Source organism: Embiotoca jacksoni, unplaced genomic scaffold, assembly GCF_022577435.1.
Source record: "Embiotoca jacksoni isolate LCO1_2020_lvr unplaced genomic scaffold, fEmbJac1.0.p SCAF_13, whole genome shotgun sequence".
Taxonomy (NCBI): domain Eukaryota; kingdom Metazoa; phylum Chordata; class Actinopteri; family Embiotocidae; genus Embiotoca; species Embiotoca jacksoni.
This window is the reverse complement of record NW_027185263.1, coordinates 13106318-13123261: the sequence shown is the minus strand read 5'-3', so window position 1 is coordinate 13123261 and position 16944 is coordinate 13106318. Positions and strand designations below refer to the sequence as shown.

Below are 16944 nucleotides of genomic sequence, written 5' to 3'. Positions count from 1 at the left end.
GGATGCTTCTGATCAGGTATGTTGAGAGTTACTTGATAATCTGGACCTCATTGTGTTTCTCCTCCTCTCTTATCGTGTTATAAACTACCAGCAACACCACAAACGTTTTCTTTTTCCTCCTCTCTCTTTCATCTTCCTTTAACTGCTGCTGCTCTGCCCCTTTGCAGTTTTAGGCCATATCTTGGAAAATGTTGACACACAGTGGCTGCCTGCATATCCCACGGGCTTCCACCACACAGCCACCAGAGTCTGAGCTTATCATAAAAGACAATCAAGCAAACAACCAAATAAACAGAGTGAGGACTGCTCACTCCGTCCTTACTTCATCATGCAGTAAGACAAATAATTTAGGCCCTCACTCATTGAATTCACTTCAGACTGAGCCTGACACATTTTTGTCCTCCAAGTGCCTGTTTGTTTGTCTGATGGCTGTTTGTTTACTTTGTCACAAGATAGCACAAGTCATGATAACGGAGATAAGAGATGGTGCAAGTTTTATTTTACAGGGCCTCCTCCTCCTTCCCTGAACAAACACATGCATATTCCCACGTTCAGTGCGTAAATATTAGCGAGTGTATCTATCACACAGCAAACAATTACAAAAATGACTCTCAGATAGATCGCAGTGCCACATCACACATCACTGCACACACAGTCACATACGGTGATGTATAGCACACTCGTGTTGCTGTCCATGGTGCTGATCATGATATAGGGACCATTCTCTATGTGATTATGCAAAACATACACTGATATACGCAGCCTAATAGCATTTGCAACCTAGTTGAAAGCTTGGAGAGTAATGCATTTGTTCAACATCAGTTCATCATTAACCAGCTACTGCTGTGCACTCTTATTAAGCGCTACCCAATAATTTATCATCCGAGCTTCTCACATCCCTGACCACCATCTGCATCTGCTTTTGTGGAATGAAGCTTATTCATAAATTCTCTTTTCATGTCACCCAAGCGAGCAAGCCTCTAAAACTTGTCCTCTTATAATCCCGTCCCATGTACGTCAACAGTGTTGCTTATTTACATCTCGTGAGCAAAGCTGACAACCATTCTACACACTCATGTACAGCACAGACGTTAATTAATGCTTCTCGTCTGTCTCACTCTCTCGCCGAGATTTCAGAGTCATCATTCCTCCGCACTTCACTTTCTGTGTAACAAAGCCAATGTCATTAATCCTTACTACATACTAATTACTTCATCTGTAATTGCTTTGAGGTTTTAAGAGATAAAAGGCTGCAGAATAGAAAATGTAACCAAACAATTTCAGAATCCAGCAGGCTATTATTTTTTAAACACACCATCTTAAGAGGAGTGGATTTATGTTTGACAACAGATCAGCCCCTGAAATGTTCTGATCTTTGAATGGCAGTCTGAGCAAATAATGGTACCTTACAGTGTGTAGTCTGGTACAAGTACTGATATTTTTCCATTTAGATGCATGTCTACTGATAAGAATCTGTTGATTATTGTGGGGCTAAAATGGCAAGTAAAAAGAGGATGAGGACTCCCCCCCCCTAAAAAGCATGGTGTTTTCTCCTACTCCACACTGGCTCCTTTGTAGTGAACCCAGCTTTGACATCAAATGGGTCAAACATGAGGGAGGGAGGGAAGGAGGGCAGCAGCTGGACGCGACCGTCAATGTCACCCTTGTTGGTCAACTTCATCAACGTCAGTCACTGGCGCTTCGATTTATTTCACCCTTTTGTCTGTGCATATTTCTTATCTCTGTGAGTTTCTCAACGTACTGCTAAGTGTGCAGTATGGTGCTGACGTCTAGCATGTGGTGTGTGCAGGCAGACAACACATGCATGCTGACAATAAACAGATGAACTACTGAAAGTTAATTAAATCACCCTGCAAATGAATATGCACAAAATTTAATAAGTCTGAGGTGAAAACATGTAAACATTATTGGATAGTTGAGTTATTTTGAATTAAGCATATTAAAATAAAGAAAATAGTGCACCTAAGGCTTAAAATATTAAATATAATTTATAATTCGTTTTAGACTATCCAGAAGGTAAACCTGGTTTGATCTTTGTGGCTGATATCTTGTAATTCGGTGTAATTTAAAAAAAAAAAGTAAGTAAGAAGTATCAGGCAGAAATGCAGTAAATAGCAGCAAATACCAAGAAAAAAGTTCATATTAGGATTTGTGGCCCACTTTGTGTCCCCAGTTCTGAACCTGTGGCTCCATAAATAATGACTGGCAGCTGAAATGGGACTTTGTGACTTTAAGATGTGACCCGGGGAGATGTGGTCTATCTATTGTTGATGAGACAAAAGCGCGAGTCAGATTCATATAGGAGTGGCGCGGAATAACTTCTCATATCCTCATATCACAGTCACAAAGCCACCCAGCAAAACTTCTATAACCCCACACTTCTTCTTTCTGGACATGGGTGAGTGCACAGAATTTTTAATAATGCTTATCATTTGTCATTCATGTGATTTAAAAAAAAAAGATTCAATTTCAATAACTTACTAATGTTGCCTTTGATATGTCCTGTCTATCCTTTGTTGCTCTCATGCACTGAGGGCAAGATCTGCTGCATATTAATTCTGTGTTTTGACTGATCAGAATGGATTATAGATTCACTGCTGACTTCTCTTTTCGATTGCTCCTAATATGTGATTCAGTTTAACATGCGATGATGATTTCAGAAGACTGAAAAGAAAATATCACATGGACTCTGCCGGGATTATTTACTTGTCAGTAAAGAAAGAAGTTATTTTTACCTCATGTAACCTCTTAACCATAATTTAGATGGGCATCAGAGTGGCTGAGCAGCAGGTCTCATCATGCCAAGGCCATGCCAGGTCACTCATGTGAAAGAGGTCAGATACTCCTACGTGTCACGGGTCCACATTAGCAAATTGCCATGGGAACTGTGAACCCAAACAACTCCTGCTGACCATTTTTTTTTTTATCTTTTACAAACATGTGCACCGACTGTTACACATTTTTTAACAGCTTCGGAGTCTTAATAAATATCGAGCATCTTCAGCAAATGCATCTACGCCTTATGCAATGAATTAAAATGGAGGCTATTATGGCATGTATCACTCTATCACGAGAACCACTGCTGCAGCAGGGCACAGCTGAAGTGTGGGCGTCTGCAGGCTCTATCATTTTTGGGACTAACAGTCTTCCTGCTGTTACTATTTATACTTTAGTTGCAGTTTGTTTTAATTCACAGCCTCTATTCCTTCCAACTAAAATACAGCAGGATGTGAAATTAGCGGAAAGACTTTGCACGCACAGAAAGCTCAGGATTCCATAATGAGTATCGGCAAGACCTTTAATTTTGAGTGGGGTTATTGTTGTTGTGAAGATATTCAAATTGCCCCTCTCGTTCATTATGCTTCCACCCACACTTTGAACACTTGACCCCATGCAGCCCCCACCAGCATTGACACTCGGTGCCATGGTACCAGCCTCAGCCAGCTGTGGATGGAGGATGGCCTGAGTAGTGACATTGCCAGTAGTGTTGAGACGGTCCTGGTGACCCCTCCACCACCACATATTTCATTATGTGTGTGTATGTATTGTGGCACGATAGTCTTTGTTTGTTTGACATCACTGCCCTTTGTTCCTCCTCGATCGTGGCAAATACAATGGATATTGTATCTGCAGCCACAAAGAGAAGCTCTTTCTTCGGGCCCCTGAAGCCAATGTCTCACCACCATCCCTCAGTCGCCTGGTGACGCCTGTGACCGCCGGAGAGAGAGGGCTGGACCAGATTTAGTAAGGGCTGAGCTATGACAAGCAGAGCAGCTTTCACATACAGATGAAGTCAGTGTCGAGAGGCTTATTTTACAGTACTATTAGCTTTTAGGCAACACTGTACATCACTGGTTGGTTGGCACTGGGATCTTTCTTGTTGTGGAGTACAGGATCAGAAGCAGCAAATGTTTCCGGTCACGCAGCCTTGGCTTTGCAAAGCCTTAGGTGCTGTCCTCTATCCCATTTCTGGCATTGCATTTATTAACACTTTGGATATTTTCTACCTGCTTCAACAGCGCAGCTTACACTGGGAGAAGTGCGTGAGATTGTTGTGAAGTCAGTGGCGGCTGCTTTTGTTTGGACGCTTCGTTGGGAATCGCTGCTTGAACTCTTGTTTGTCACTGCTGTCTAATTTTTTTTTTTCTGTTGCTTTCTTGCCTGATGGTGGGGCTTTTCGGTTTACGCACATGGATTTGCAGACAGAGCGAGGCCTTTTTCACAGCTCCCCCACAGGGTGAAAGAGACCACCGCCGTGGCCTAGATGTGTTGTGTGGTTATATGTGCGGTGTGTGCCGCCTGTGTGCTGATATATTATGCCCCCTCAGGTTGTTATGATTGCTGTATCCGGTGCCTCGGGGCAGTGCCCTACCCATCCCTGGTGGCCGCCTTGCTGTGCTATGCTGGCATGGCCTTATTTTGTGGCTGTGGGCACGAAGCGTTGACCCAAACCGAAGTCCTCGTCGAGACTTACTTTGCCCGCAACGTTCAGGACTATGTGGTCATGGCCTCTTTGTAAGTGGCGCTTCAATACATTCTCTCACTTGCGACCTCTTAGGAATCACCTAATTTTTCTGTTTGACTGACTTCTCCCTGTGACTGTCCCAGTATCAAATACTTCCAGTACGTGATCTACGGCCTGGCATCATTTTTCTTCCTCTATGGTATCCTGCTGCTGGCTGAGGGTTTCTACACGACAAGTGCTGTCAAGCAGACCTTCGGTGAATTCAGGAGTACCCAGTGTGGCCGCTGCCTCAGCCTGACGGTGAGAACATGGGTGGGGGAGGAAGCAGGGAAGGAGGGACGGAGGGAGGGAGGAGATAAAGAGGGAGGGGAGATGTGACGCCATGTCATTTTTGAGATGCTGAATGCTGGTTTGTTTTAGCCCCTTGACTCAATGAAATGCTCTTTGTTTCTGTAATTTCTACCCAGAATCCTGAATTATGGTTGATGGCTGATTTAATGACACCACATTCATCACACTGAGACCTGAGCTCCTGTGTAACAATTTTGTGACCTTATGTTCTGCGCTTTTTGCATCAACAGTTTATCATAGTGACGTACATCTTGGCCTTCATCTGGCTGGCAGTGTTCGCCGTCAGTGCTATCCCGGTCTTCTTCTTGTTCAACATGGAGCAGACCTGCCACAACATCAACATCCTGGCTGAAACAACCCCCAGCATTAATCAGCATGGCTGGATTTGCATGGACGCCAGGCAGTATGGTGTGTTGTCCTTATAATGACTGACCACATGTCTCCCTGATAAGAATGTTAATGTGTCCTTGAAAGCAGTGAATTAAACATCTCGGAGAGGCTGCAAGACTGATGGTCGAATTAGTTTTGAAATAATGACGATAACTGCACCTTCATCTTAATTTCTTCACTGCTGTTTCCCTGATATGTGTGCCGTGTGCAAGCGGGACCTCAAACACATCATAAGTTATCATGATTCAGCAAGAGTAAAAAAAGATACCACGCTTACATCATGTCTTCTTTTAAGGTCTGCTTCCTTGGAATGCAATGCCAGGCAAAGCTTGTGGAATGACCTTGGCATCTATTTGCAAAGCCAGCGAAGTGAGTACATTTCAGCATCACCGTATTCAAATCAGTGTTCGCAATCAACATACAATGTACTAACAATGTATTATTAATGGGTGTATGCGTGTGTGTGTGTGAGAGAGCGTTTTTACATAATGGATTACCCTAACATACAAAAGGCTGATTAAAATATCTGAATATCCATTAAACTAACCTGTGTTTATTATGTCTTACAGTTCTACGTCACCTATGACCTGTACATAGCTGCCTTTGCTGGTGCTGGGGTCACCCTCTTAGGACTGGTGAGCTTTTGTTTTGGCACTTTGCATGCTCTCTGGAGATTTAAGTAAAGGGCTGAGCTATTAGCTATGTAAATAATACCAGTTAAATCAAATGTAATTTTTAGTGTTATTTAGCCATGCAGATCATTTCGGATTATTAGCCTCTTTTATCTAATGGAGGGAAGGGGATTACATTTTGTAGTGATCAAGGCAGTTCTTTCCAGAAACAGTGTCCCTTTTACTTTTTATGTTACACATACATCACTGTGAGTACTGTGTGTTTTCAGTGGCACTAGTTTAGATTTGTTTTTTTTAAACCGGTTCCTACCAACACTGTTCACAGTAAAGTATGTGGTTTATTTGGAGTAACAGGGATACAAATTAAATTCTAGTCACCTTATTTGTAATGAGAAGAAATCAAATTTTGGGGGCATTTTTCAAGACATAGATGAGTCTTAATTAAAACTACCTGCATATTTAGATACAAGTGGAGGTGAGTAAAAAAGTTTGGTTTTGTAATTTGTGTGAACCATCCCTTTAAGATGACTATTTCTTTCCTTGTAGTGGAGCAAAATGAACATTCACTATCTGCTTGCCCATGCTGTTCGTAATAATCTCAGTATATACTGTCTGTTCAAGGTAATTTTTCATATTTTTTCCTTTCTGTTCTTCCCATCTCTGTGAATGTTGTCCTTTGCAGTTTCTGTTTCTGGTTGCCACCACCTACAACTACGCAGTCCTGCGGTTCCTGGGTAGAAAAGGGATCCGTTAAGTGCACCACCTCAGTCCCAGTCAGGAGATGGATAGTCGACATGTGCAACACTAGATTTACATTCATCCAACAGCAACTTCCAAACCTGGATCACCCGCTATAGTTTTTCTTTAAACGTGTACAATAACAGACAAATGTTTCTCATCACTGTTTTGTATGAACAACAGACAGAGAGATGAAGATATTCACATCCAGCTACAAGCTCAGGCCTGCTCCTCAGACCCCCTCTCAGATGATTCTCTTGGCTTTGTTGTTCATTGTCTTTGTTGCAGTTTGAATCTTTCATTTTATCCTTTGAGTGAGGTTTTATCGGTGCTGATTGTGATGTATCATGTTTTATGAATAATTAAGCGCAATGACAGCTTGTCTTGCAAGTCATTACTGCATGCACGCCATTCCATGTTTACTGATGCACATATTGGTTGTGAATAGGATTTTACTGCTTCCTCATTATCACCATCTTCAACATTAAGTGAACTAAAGCAAGTGAAGCTGAATGTACCAAGGTTCCCATTGAGCTTTCACTTACAATGCATGTTTGCTTTGTTTAAATGCCACTACAGGGGGGAAGACCCGTCTGTAGACCTGGAGGTGTTTTGGTTACTGCATGAAATAAGTTGTTTTATGTCATCGAGGGGTTGATGCTTCAATAACTGGTCTCCAGGAGACTCATGTTTAATGTGTAGCCCTGCTGCTTAGACGTGTGTGTGTGTGTGTGCTGATTTAAAATGAAGGCTGATTAAACCATTTAAATCGAAAGGTATAAAATTGTGATTTTATTTTAACCATACACGATTTGTTGCATTAAAATAATTTATGCTGACTGTGACGTATTTCATTTAAGCGTCTTTGGCAATTACTGCAACAAATAACAGACTGCGAAGCCTTTTCATTACACAATTCTTAATCACGGCAATAGCCTAAACTATGTTGGAAAAACCCTTCTAAAAAAAACAGAATACAGTTACACAGTCACAGTACACTTTGAGTGTTTTCTCTGCAGACATATTTTACCCAGTTAGACTTCAGATCTTCAGAGCTTTTGCAAAGCAGCCACCACATAGGATCATGAGGTCCCGCAAGAACATGGGAGTCAACATGTCTCCAAGGGCCATGGCACAAACACCACACTGCAAAATCATAATCGATATTAACATTATGCAATGACAGGAGACATTAATCAATACATATATGAAATATTATAACCAAAAATACACTGTATGTTTCCTAAAGAAAAAGACAAACCAAACCTTGAGACAGCCCGGGTGGCACCTGACGGGAGGTTCATTGAATGAGATCTTGACATTTCCATCAATTATGTGGTTACAGAGGGAACAAGTATTTTCATCGACCCTGAGGCAGAGAGTTAAAACAATTATTATCATTGTTAATTTTTCTGTATTAGATTTGTGTCTATATTATATAATGTGTTATTCTTAATTAACTTAATGTTTAAAATTACAAATCGTGTGGTCTTGAGAGTGAACTAAAACAAACCTACCTGATCTTATTCAGATGGTCTGTAGCATTGATCTCCTCTGCTGGCTTTTCAAACACTTCAGTACTACAAAAAATAGTCAGCAAACAATAAGATGCATTTTTTTTTTGTTCAAGTGAAAACATGTGAATATGATATGAACAACATCGAATACCATGTTGTTGTTTTTTGTCAGAGCTTACTCACATGTTGGTATCATCACACTGATGGTTCACTTTCAACTCCTCTGTGTGGGATTGTTTTGGCTCCTCCACAGGTTTCCGATCAGTTTCAGCTGTGGGTGGCTCCACATCTAACGCATCTGTGAGTTTAATGTGTTTGTCAACCACATTATCCCAGACAGTTTCAGACACTGATGCAGTTGCAGGTTCAACAGCATCTTCGATGTTCAACTCCACCACACTGGCTGCTGAGCTCTCAGCTGTTGGCTCAGCACTTTGCTCAAAAACAGTGTGCACTTCACAATCCACTACCGCTTCAGTTGTGGTCTTTAAAACTGTCTCTGCTTGGGCTGCAGACTCAACTTTACACTCTTCAGACCTGACAGCAGTTTTAGCAGCAGGTTGGGCCGGTGGTTTGGATAGAGCATCAGGGACTGGTTGAACAATGTTTTGTAGAGCAGCCTCTTCTCCTGGTGTTCCAATATTTTTAGCAGGGGTCTCAGGCGATTTGGATGCAGAGTCTAACAAAAGGTTGGGGACTGATTCCACATTGACCTGAAGAGAAGCCTCTTCTCCTGCTGTTGCATCAGTCACATCAGCGGTCTCAGGCCATGACTCTACAATGACCTTCGTCGCAACTGCAACAACTTCTTCTGTGACATTTTCTGGAGGACACGTCTCACAAATCCCCTCTGTAGGTTGTGCAGATATTCCTTTAACCTCTAAATTTGTTGCACTTAATGGCTCTGTTTTGATTAAAGATCCCTCGTGGGGTTCTCGCTCGACTGCCAAAGTGCTTTCATGCTCCTCTGTGCCACCCACAGCAGTGATTTCTGCAGCAAGATTTTCCACATTAGCATCTGCGGAGACCTTGGCCTCATTGTGATCTGATGGGTCAGCTGGTGTATCTACATGGACCTCCTTGTTTTCTGCAGTTGTGATGGCAAGTGGTTGCTCAGCCGGCTCCACAGGACACAGTGCTTCTGGATTTTCCCTTGCTAGAGAAACTGGTTGGATACATTCTGCTTGATGAACATCTGCAGAGACTTCAGCAGCCCCGTCGCTGTGTTCTACATTTGACTTGTCCACTGCTACTTCACGACCTTCTTCCTTGTTTTCTGCAGTTGCTGTGCCTGCTGATTTTTCTGGTTGTTCCACACGGTTTTGAATAAGTTCTTCAATGAGTGCTTGTGGCCTGTATTAAAATAGAGAAACTCATTCCCAACATTGCAAAAATAATATATGAACACATGCATTCAGCGTCTTTGAATTTCATACTTTCAGTTGCAGTCAGTAGAGAAATGCTCTCATACACTAACTTTGTATCGTCTGCAGTCTCCACTGTTGACCCCTCAGGCTGAGCATCAGTTCGGGCAAGAATAATTTCACCATTTGCCTTATTATCTGAATCACTTAAACAAAGAACAGAAAAAAAAAAACTTGCAAAACATGTCGAGTACATCTGCACCACACATTACAGTTACAGTTTAAATGTTCCGATTTAGCAGAGATTAATAATGCAAACCTTGAAACAAGGTTATTTGTTTTTTGCCAAATATTAAGGTATTTGCAGTGGAACAGTTAGTTGGGCACAATTTATTTTGAATTAAAATTCAGCACATACATACCCCTCAAATGCAATGTCCTTTGTCTTATGAAGAGGAGGACTCTGTGAAGAATCTATTGATCTACAAGGAAAGAATAAGAAACCCACTTGAGGAAGAGCCATGGCATTTATAACCTTATATAATATTTCAGTAACTGCTTCTTAAGATAATGAAAAATGTCATCAGCTTTAACTTCAGCTTAAAAACACAACCAAAACCAACATTAGGATAGTTATTGGTATTTATTATTAAAAAAATAATAATAATGTACAATATTACAACAGGCAACTTGTAAACTATTTTCTTATCATTAGATCAAACCTTATCAGCATCTTATGGCAGTTTCAGAATATAACACTTTCTTTTTTTCATATAAGCAAGAGATTCATCTACACATAAAAGTCGGTTTGGCGTTATTTAAGCAGTGACTTTTGTGTTGTTGTTTTTTTTATCCGCTTGTTTGAGTTGGACACTTATTTTGGTAAATGCAGCTTTAATGCTTTTCTTTTGAAAACGTCGCCACTCCGTTTCCGGTTTTTGTCCCGGCGTCGTCGCAGCTTCACGAAGTAGCAGTTTCATGCTAGGTGCTGATGCGCGCGGACCGGGTCAAAATACAACCGCGTAATTTTGAATTTCTCCAGCCGACAGACACGCAGCGAGGCCGCAGAATAAAACCCGTGACCGCTTCGTGTTGTTTTCACACTTAATATTGTCTCCAAAAAAACCCCACCAGTGTTCACAACACTGGAGTTTACAAACAGTAACGTGACGGTGTGCAGCGCAGGACGCGTTCAGTCACCCGCTACGACGCAGTACGAGGATCCTGCAGCGACAGTAAGTCAGCAAGTATTTCAAGAGTTTCCCTTCACACGAGGAAAGCTTGGACTGTAACAGCAAAAATACAAGTGCAGTATTATTGTTTTTTTTAGAGCTAAATGAGCAGGCAGCTCCACGATACGTCCACGTTGAGTTTAAAGGTGCAGTGTGTACAATGTAAGTCTTGTAATACCAGTTTGTACCTTAAGAGGTGATTTCAGAAATATTATTCTATATCTGGGAACAGAAGGGAAAAAAAAGATTGAATTCACTTTTCATTTACATCCACATATACAATCTATGAAATAAGGCTGGGAAACGTGTCCGGATGCACACTGAATAGCTTTTTTTTTTTTTTTTTTACTTACAATAGATTATTTTTTTTAAAGTTTGACAGATCTGAAACAGGATCTAAAACATTTGTTAATCTGTGAAAGTGTTTTCCATTGAAACCCTTGATTTAACATTATTGCCTTGGTGAGGATGGAGAGAGGCTAATTTAAATTGAATTCAGATTCTGCTTGGACTTCCAAATCATATCCCATATTCAGTTTTTTATATCAGTCTATACAATGATTGTGGATGCTGAACCAGAAAGCAACAATACACAGGACAGCGCTGTTTGCACTGTTTGTAATTCATTTATGGCAAGGTGACAGTGTGGATATTACCTTTATGTATTATTATTATTATTATTATTATTATCTTAAAAGTATTTTTTTTTTTTTTATTTTTTTTTTGCATTGTCTGGCTTTGTGATTGTCATGATACTTTTCTAGGCAGATGTTTCTCCTGTCATATTTTTTAAGGCATCATTCTTTCCTTGCTTGTGTCGTCTTAGAAAAAAATGCCATCGAGAAATCATCTTGACAAAATTGGGAGGAGAAAAAAGAAGAAATGGACAGAGGAGGCCATGGAGCGTGCACTGATAGAGGTGAAGGCAGGAAGGTGCACAGTGAGACAGGCTGCCAAGGAGTTTGCGGTCCCTAAATCGTCACTGGGAGACAGAGTCAGTGGACGGGTGACGCCCGGGAGTCGCAGCGGTCCAGCTCAGCTTATAACATCTGCTGATGAGGAACTGTTGGTGGAGTTCTCCATATACATGTCCAAGCATGGATTCCCGCTTACTAAGCAGCAGCTGGTGTCTTTTGCATCGTCGATTTATAAGCGGCAGCACCGGAGGGTGGCATTTTCCAAACTCGGCCAGACCTGGTGGCTCAATTTTCGAAAACGACAAGAAAAGAACATTACTATTCAGCCGGCAGACAACGTTGTCCGTGGGAGGACGGTATGTGTGAGGAAGGAAGCGGTGGATACGTTTTTCCACCTGCTGAGCACCGTCGTAGACGCTCACGGGCTCAGAGACAAGCCTCATCAAATCTTCAACTGCAATGAGACAGGCTTTCAGCTGGGCAGGAAGAGGGTAATTCTCCCCAAATCTGCCAGTCTGGGCTACAAGCCAGCGCCAGGCTCCAGGGACCACATCTCCGTCCTGGCTTGCTTTAGCGCAGCTGGAGAGGACGTTGCGCCATTTATTATTTACTCAAAGGCGTATCCAGGGGGAGTATGTTACAAGACACAAGGACCCCTGAACGCCCTGTACGGGTGGTCAGACTCGGGGTGTATCAACTCGGACCTCTTTAAGAAATGGTTCCCCAAACATTTTCTCGTGCACGCACCGAAGGAGCGTCCTCTGCTGCTGATTTTCGACGGCCACAGGTCGCCGGTGAGCCTGGAGGTGGTGGAATCGGCTCGTAAAGAGGACGTCATTCTCCTGTGCATTCCTCCTCACTGCTCTCACATCCTGCAGCCGCTGGACGCCGGTCTCTTTCCGGTCCTGAAGCAGCGCTTTGCATCACTCATAGGTGAAGGCTGCGCCACTGACACTCACTTCGCAATCAGCAAGAAGGAGTTCTCGGGTGTGTTCAAAGGGACGTATCAGTTAGTGAAGGAAGAGGAGGGCGTCAGAATTGTGAAGGAAGGTTTTCGGAAATGTGGCATCTACCCGCTGAACCACTTTGCCTTCAGTGACGGACATTTAATGCCATCACACAGCATATGCCCGGCAACAGGACCCTCGTTGTCCACATCGGCACAGGGGGTGCACACTGTAGGGGACCTCACAGCTGCTGGACCCTCCTCCTAACTACCGGACTGTCCGTACTTTTGAGGAAAGACCGATTGACTGCGTAATTCAACAAAACTTAAATGAACACCGTTTAGTTCTGCCACTGGAAACACGGAATAGGTCGTGCACCACCTCCGCAGCCTCCCTGCAGAGAGCTCAGTGTGTCAGCTCGCTAGAAGACGGGGGGGGGGGGGGTGTTGATGTGAATTACTTGTCAACATTGCACTCAGATCTTGTAATTGAGCGGTAATGTTTGAATGCTGCACAGCGGTGGTTCCCAAAATACATCTATAGGACTAACAAAGAAAAGTAGAGGGTATGTTTCTGCTACACAAAATTATATTTATTATTTATTTATTTTAAGTATTCTTAAATTGTTTCCTGTTCTTGTGAATTATGAGACGCAAAGTCCTTCAACTTAAACTATCCGAGAAGGAAAAAAAAACAGGAGTAGATGTTGCTTCACTTTAAGATTCTGGAAATACTGCTATGCGACAAATTTACCTTCAGTGCTCTTGATGAATTTTGAAATTGAGGGCCAGTCAGCCTGCTAAGCTAAATACCATCAATGTTGGGTTTTGGTGGATCCCTGAAAGTAATCGTAGTAAGCAAGTTTGCAAGGTAATACTACCGAATGCCGTGTGCTGCCTTAATAGGTGTGTGTTGTTCAACCAGTTGCTTCATTCTTTTGTTTTGTATGAATTCAGCTAATGTTTTAAAGCAATATGACAAATTTGCCTGATGATCTGAAACATGAGGGCAAAGATAAAAGGACAGATGTAAGGTTTAGCAACATTGCAGAAGATTTACTATCTAAGTGATTCTTCCTTTATGGTGTCCGAGCCTGCTATTAATCACACTGAGAGAACGGTGGGGAAATAATATTTATTTTAGATAAATACACTGAGTGAAAGGAAACTATAGCCTGTCTTTGAAACCACTAACTCAGTTGTATTGTGAATCTATATTTCCTTTCATAAGTCCTCTGAATGCTTGTGGTCATCTGATGGTTATAAAAGGAATATGTTGTCTGAAGTAACTAAACTATTGTGCAAAGTTGAGCCCTTCTATTCATTCGGTTTGATGTTTGTATAAAAAAAACCAAAACAAAAAGTTCAAATATGTGCTGTTTTCTTTTCACACAGAAGAATGGACCCTACAAACATGATCTCAGGGAATAAAAATATTTTTGAAATATATTTTTCCAGCACAAATTTGTCCATAAGTTTAATAGCTTAAGGGGTGTCGGACTCGAGTGTGTTCAGGTCGAGTGATGTAATTGATATTACTGCTACATTTGCCAACGATACCCAGGCACATAATGTGTCATTAATACTTAGAAATATTGTGTAAACAGTCATCACAACATTTCCACAGTCAGGTCACAACATCAAGTAGATATCTGGATTTATTTCTCAGCCTTTCGTTTGCTCACCAAAACGAAGAGATTAGCACATTAATATCATGATTAATGAAAATAGAAGGCTGTTGAAATATTTAGGAACCGGGATTTTTTATTTTATGATATTCATGAAATAGCTTTTGCTTCAGTGTTCAAGTGCAAATATGCAGGTGTGAGTTCAGATTAATGCTCGATCAAGCAGCTTAAGTGCAGGTCAAACTGCAGGTCGTTATGGAAGCAGCAGAGCTGCTCAGGGCTAAATTAATGTATATGTATGTTAATATCACAGATGGGGATTTGTGCCTGAAGCCTGGAATATTTGTACTTATTATTCACTGACACAACAGAGTCAAGAGGAAAATTACACTTTTACTTTAAGAACTAACACCACCTCGTTATTCGGCTTAAAATGAGTCTCGGCAACATATTTTACAGACAGGGGCATCAGATAATAACAGATTACATAATTTTACATAAATCTACTTATTCTGACAAATTATTTAACTCACTCAAATTTCCTGGCTGTCATCAAGATGTGTGAACTCTGTTGTACTGGGGAAGGTTTGGTCTCCACGTCGTGGATTGTCCTGCAAGACAGAAGTTGTTTTGAATGTGCTGCGTGTTTCTTCTCAAAATGTTTTTTTTTTTTTTTTTTTTTTTACTCATAAGATGTTGGAATATTTTGTTCTAGAAATCTAGACACACTAAAGAGAACCCGGGAGCTTTTAAATTGATGATGTGATGCGATCTGAGGACACACGGATGCATAATGCCTCGCGACACCGCAGCACATCATTAAGCTGCAGGAAAACAGGACAGCTTCAGTTGTTGGTTTAAATGAAATCTCAATGTTGCAGCTGAGTCGCCGTGTACCCTGCTTTGTCTTGTTCTTCCTTGTCAGCTTTTGATCTGTGGATCCAGCAGCCATCATTCTTCAGCGTGGTCCGCACCCTGGTGGTTTGAAACACCTTGTTTCTGTCAACATCTACAACGCACAGACATGCTCTGTCAGTACTGCGTAGCCAGAGCATTTCACCTTATTTAAAATTATTAACGGATGAAATATTGTGCGACTTGCCTTTTGACATGATGCTGATGTTTTCTCAGATGTTCAACCTGAAGAAATTATTTCATAATTAAGAAGTTGAAATGTTTTTAGGTTGTTCTTTTTTTTCTGTTGCTCTCTCTTTCTTTCCACATTCCTACCAGTGACTTCAGACCATTTTAGTGACCCAGCATCACAACCTGTAAAACTGCATTCTGCACGAAAGCAACTTCCTCATCATGTAAAAGTGACTTTAAGGTATTTATTGTTTGTTATTTACCAATCTGGGCAAATATGTCCTGATGAATCCAAATTTAAAGCATAGATTTCACATATAATCTTTTTCAAGTGCATCTCAGAGTATAATAAGATAAAAAAAAAAAAAAATTATGTTGTTGTCATGTAAGAATGCTGTTCCACATGCACTCCATTCTGTCCACACTTTCTATCTGAATTTTAACCCACCCTGTGTTTACTGTGTCACGTCTGTTCCTACTGTGCATCTTCTCCATATTCTCTTTGTGCCCCTGTTAATAGTTTGACCTGGACTTAGTGCATAATCTCTAGTGATGAATCCATCTGGAGATGTGCTAGCACCAATTAACCAGGTCAAATTCATTATGCATTGAAAATTAAAGCAATTCTGACTATGTAATGAGCTCTGGCCATGAACAGCCAGTGAACATGAAATCAGAGCCAATGTGAAGTCCATTCTTTTGCCATATTGTGTCCTCACCTGTTTGAGCCAGCTGTGTTGTGAGCGCTGTCAGAGCGGAGCAGTGTCGAGTCTCCTCCACGTCTCTGTGTTGCTCAGGCAGGTAGAGATACCTTAACTGGAGCACCCACCCCCTGCTGTTTCTGATTCCGCCCCCCTGTGCATTTGAAGTGCCGCATCTGGATGCTGCCACACAGCCTGATCGAGTGGGAGGCTGGGTTGCTTCTCTTGCCAATTAAGGAGGGGACAGAGATGGCATTGTTTTTATAGTTTTATGTTTTGCAAGTGTGAAATGTCACATTCCAGAGATGTTTTCCATTAAGATTTTCACAATCACTTTTTCCTGATGAAAAAAAAAATCATAAAATAGCTTTTAAATGCATTCTCATTGCTTTTCTAATCTAATCTTATCTAACCTTACAACATTTGAACCAATCAGACAATTTAGGACTAGGTGGTGTTTTGTTTCTTCATTGAATTTAACCTCACTACACTATTAATGTGCCCAGAAGTGAAACCCTGCATCGCATGAGCTGAAGACAATTCACGAAGAAGCTTTTGTCTCACTCGAAGCTCTGAGGATAAACATTCCTTCACAAACATGCAGTTCCAGTTTGGGGGACGCAAGGAATCAAGAGAGACCTGATCTCCAGCCGCTTGGAACTGAATTGATAGCCTTATCAGATGTTAAATGTAATTTCCACTGAAAAGCATTCAAGCAAAATACACATTGTCTCCAGAAACTAAAGCAGGCTTACTGAAAAGCTTGACATCAGTCTTTTGTGTCATTTTACATTTAAGTATATTGAAATATTTGCACTTTGGTGTGTGGATTATCAAATTACTCTTAAATATATAACTTAATATAAACTTTAAATTCTGTGAGCAACACAGTCCATCCAAATGCTTTGTATTTTGAAGGTGCCGACAGATATCTCAAAACCTGCCAAATAAAACCA

At 41.3% G+C, this 16944-nt stretch overlaps 3 protein-coding genes across 6 annotated transcripts; 2 read left to right on the top strand and 1 right to left on the bottom strand.

Annotated features, from left to right (window-relative positions):
- The first annotated feature begins 2310 nt into the window (after positions 1-2310).
- plp1b (proteolipid protein 1b) lies at positions 2311-7436 on the top strand. 2 transcript variants are annotated; one of them, XM_069146686.1, is made up of 7 exons: positions 2311-2419; positions 4350-4536; positions 4630-4786; positions 5068-5245; positions 5523-5596; positions 5797-5862; positions 6542-7436. In XM_069146686.1, the coding sequence occupies exons 1-7, from the start codon at positions 2416-2418 to the stop codon at positions 6611-6613; spliced, it is 738 nt and encodes a 245-aa protein (XP_069002787.1). In that variant the 5' UTR covers positions 2311-2415; the 3' UTR covers positions 6614-7436. The 2 variants fall into 2 exon arrangements, with proteins under 2 accessions (XP_069002787.1, XP_069002786.1); XM_069146685.1 differs by lacking the exon at positions 2311-2419 and adding an exon at positions 3800-3969.
- Positions 7367-16074, bottom strand: LOC138196549 (fap1 adhesin). 2 transcript variants are annotated; one of them, XM_069146681.1, is made up of 10 exons: positions 16007-16074; positions 15304-15341; positions 15099-15210; positions 14735-14812; positions 9901-9960; positions 9592-9684; positions 8298-9467; positions 8115-8177; positions 7864-7966; positions 7367-7743 (listed from the first exon to the last, which is right to left on the bottom strand). In XM_069146681.1, the coding sequence occupies exons 2-10, from the start codon at positions 15311-15313 to the stop codon at positions 7639-7641; spliced, it is 1794 nt and encodes a 597-aa protein (XP_069002782.1). In that variant the 5' UTR covers positions 15314-15341; positions 16007-16074; the 3' UTR covers positions 7367-7638. The 2 variants fall into 2 exon arrangements, with proteins under 2 accessions (XP_069002782.1, XP_069002781.1); XM_069146680.1 differs by lacking the exons at positions 15304-15341; positions 16007-16074 and having other exon boundaries at positions 15099-15287.
- LOC138196550 (uncharacterized) lies at positions 10446-14235 on the top strand. Of its 2 annotated transcripts, none has more exons than XM_069146682.1 (2): positions 10446-10713; positions 11537-14235. In XM_069146682.1, exon 2 carries the CDS (start codon positions 11543-11545, stop codon positions 12839-12841), a length of 1299 nt encoding a protein of 432 aa, XP_069002783.1. In that variant the 5' UTR covers positions 10446-10713; positions 11537-11542; the 3' UTR covers positions 12842-14235. The 2 variants fall into 2 exon arrangements, with proteins under 2 accessions (XP_069002783.1, XP_069002784.1); XM_069146683.1 differs by lacking the exon at positions 10446-10713 and adding an exon at positions 10869-10872.
- Positions 16075-16944: the final 870 nt, after the last annotated feature.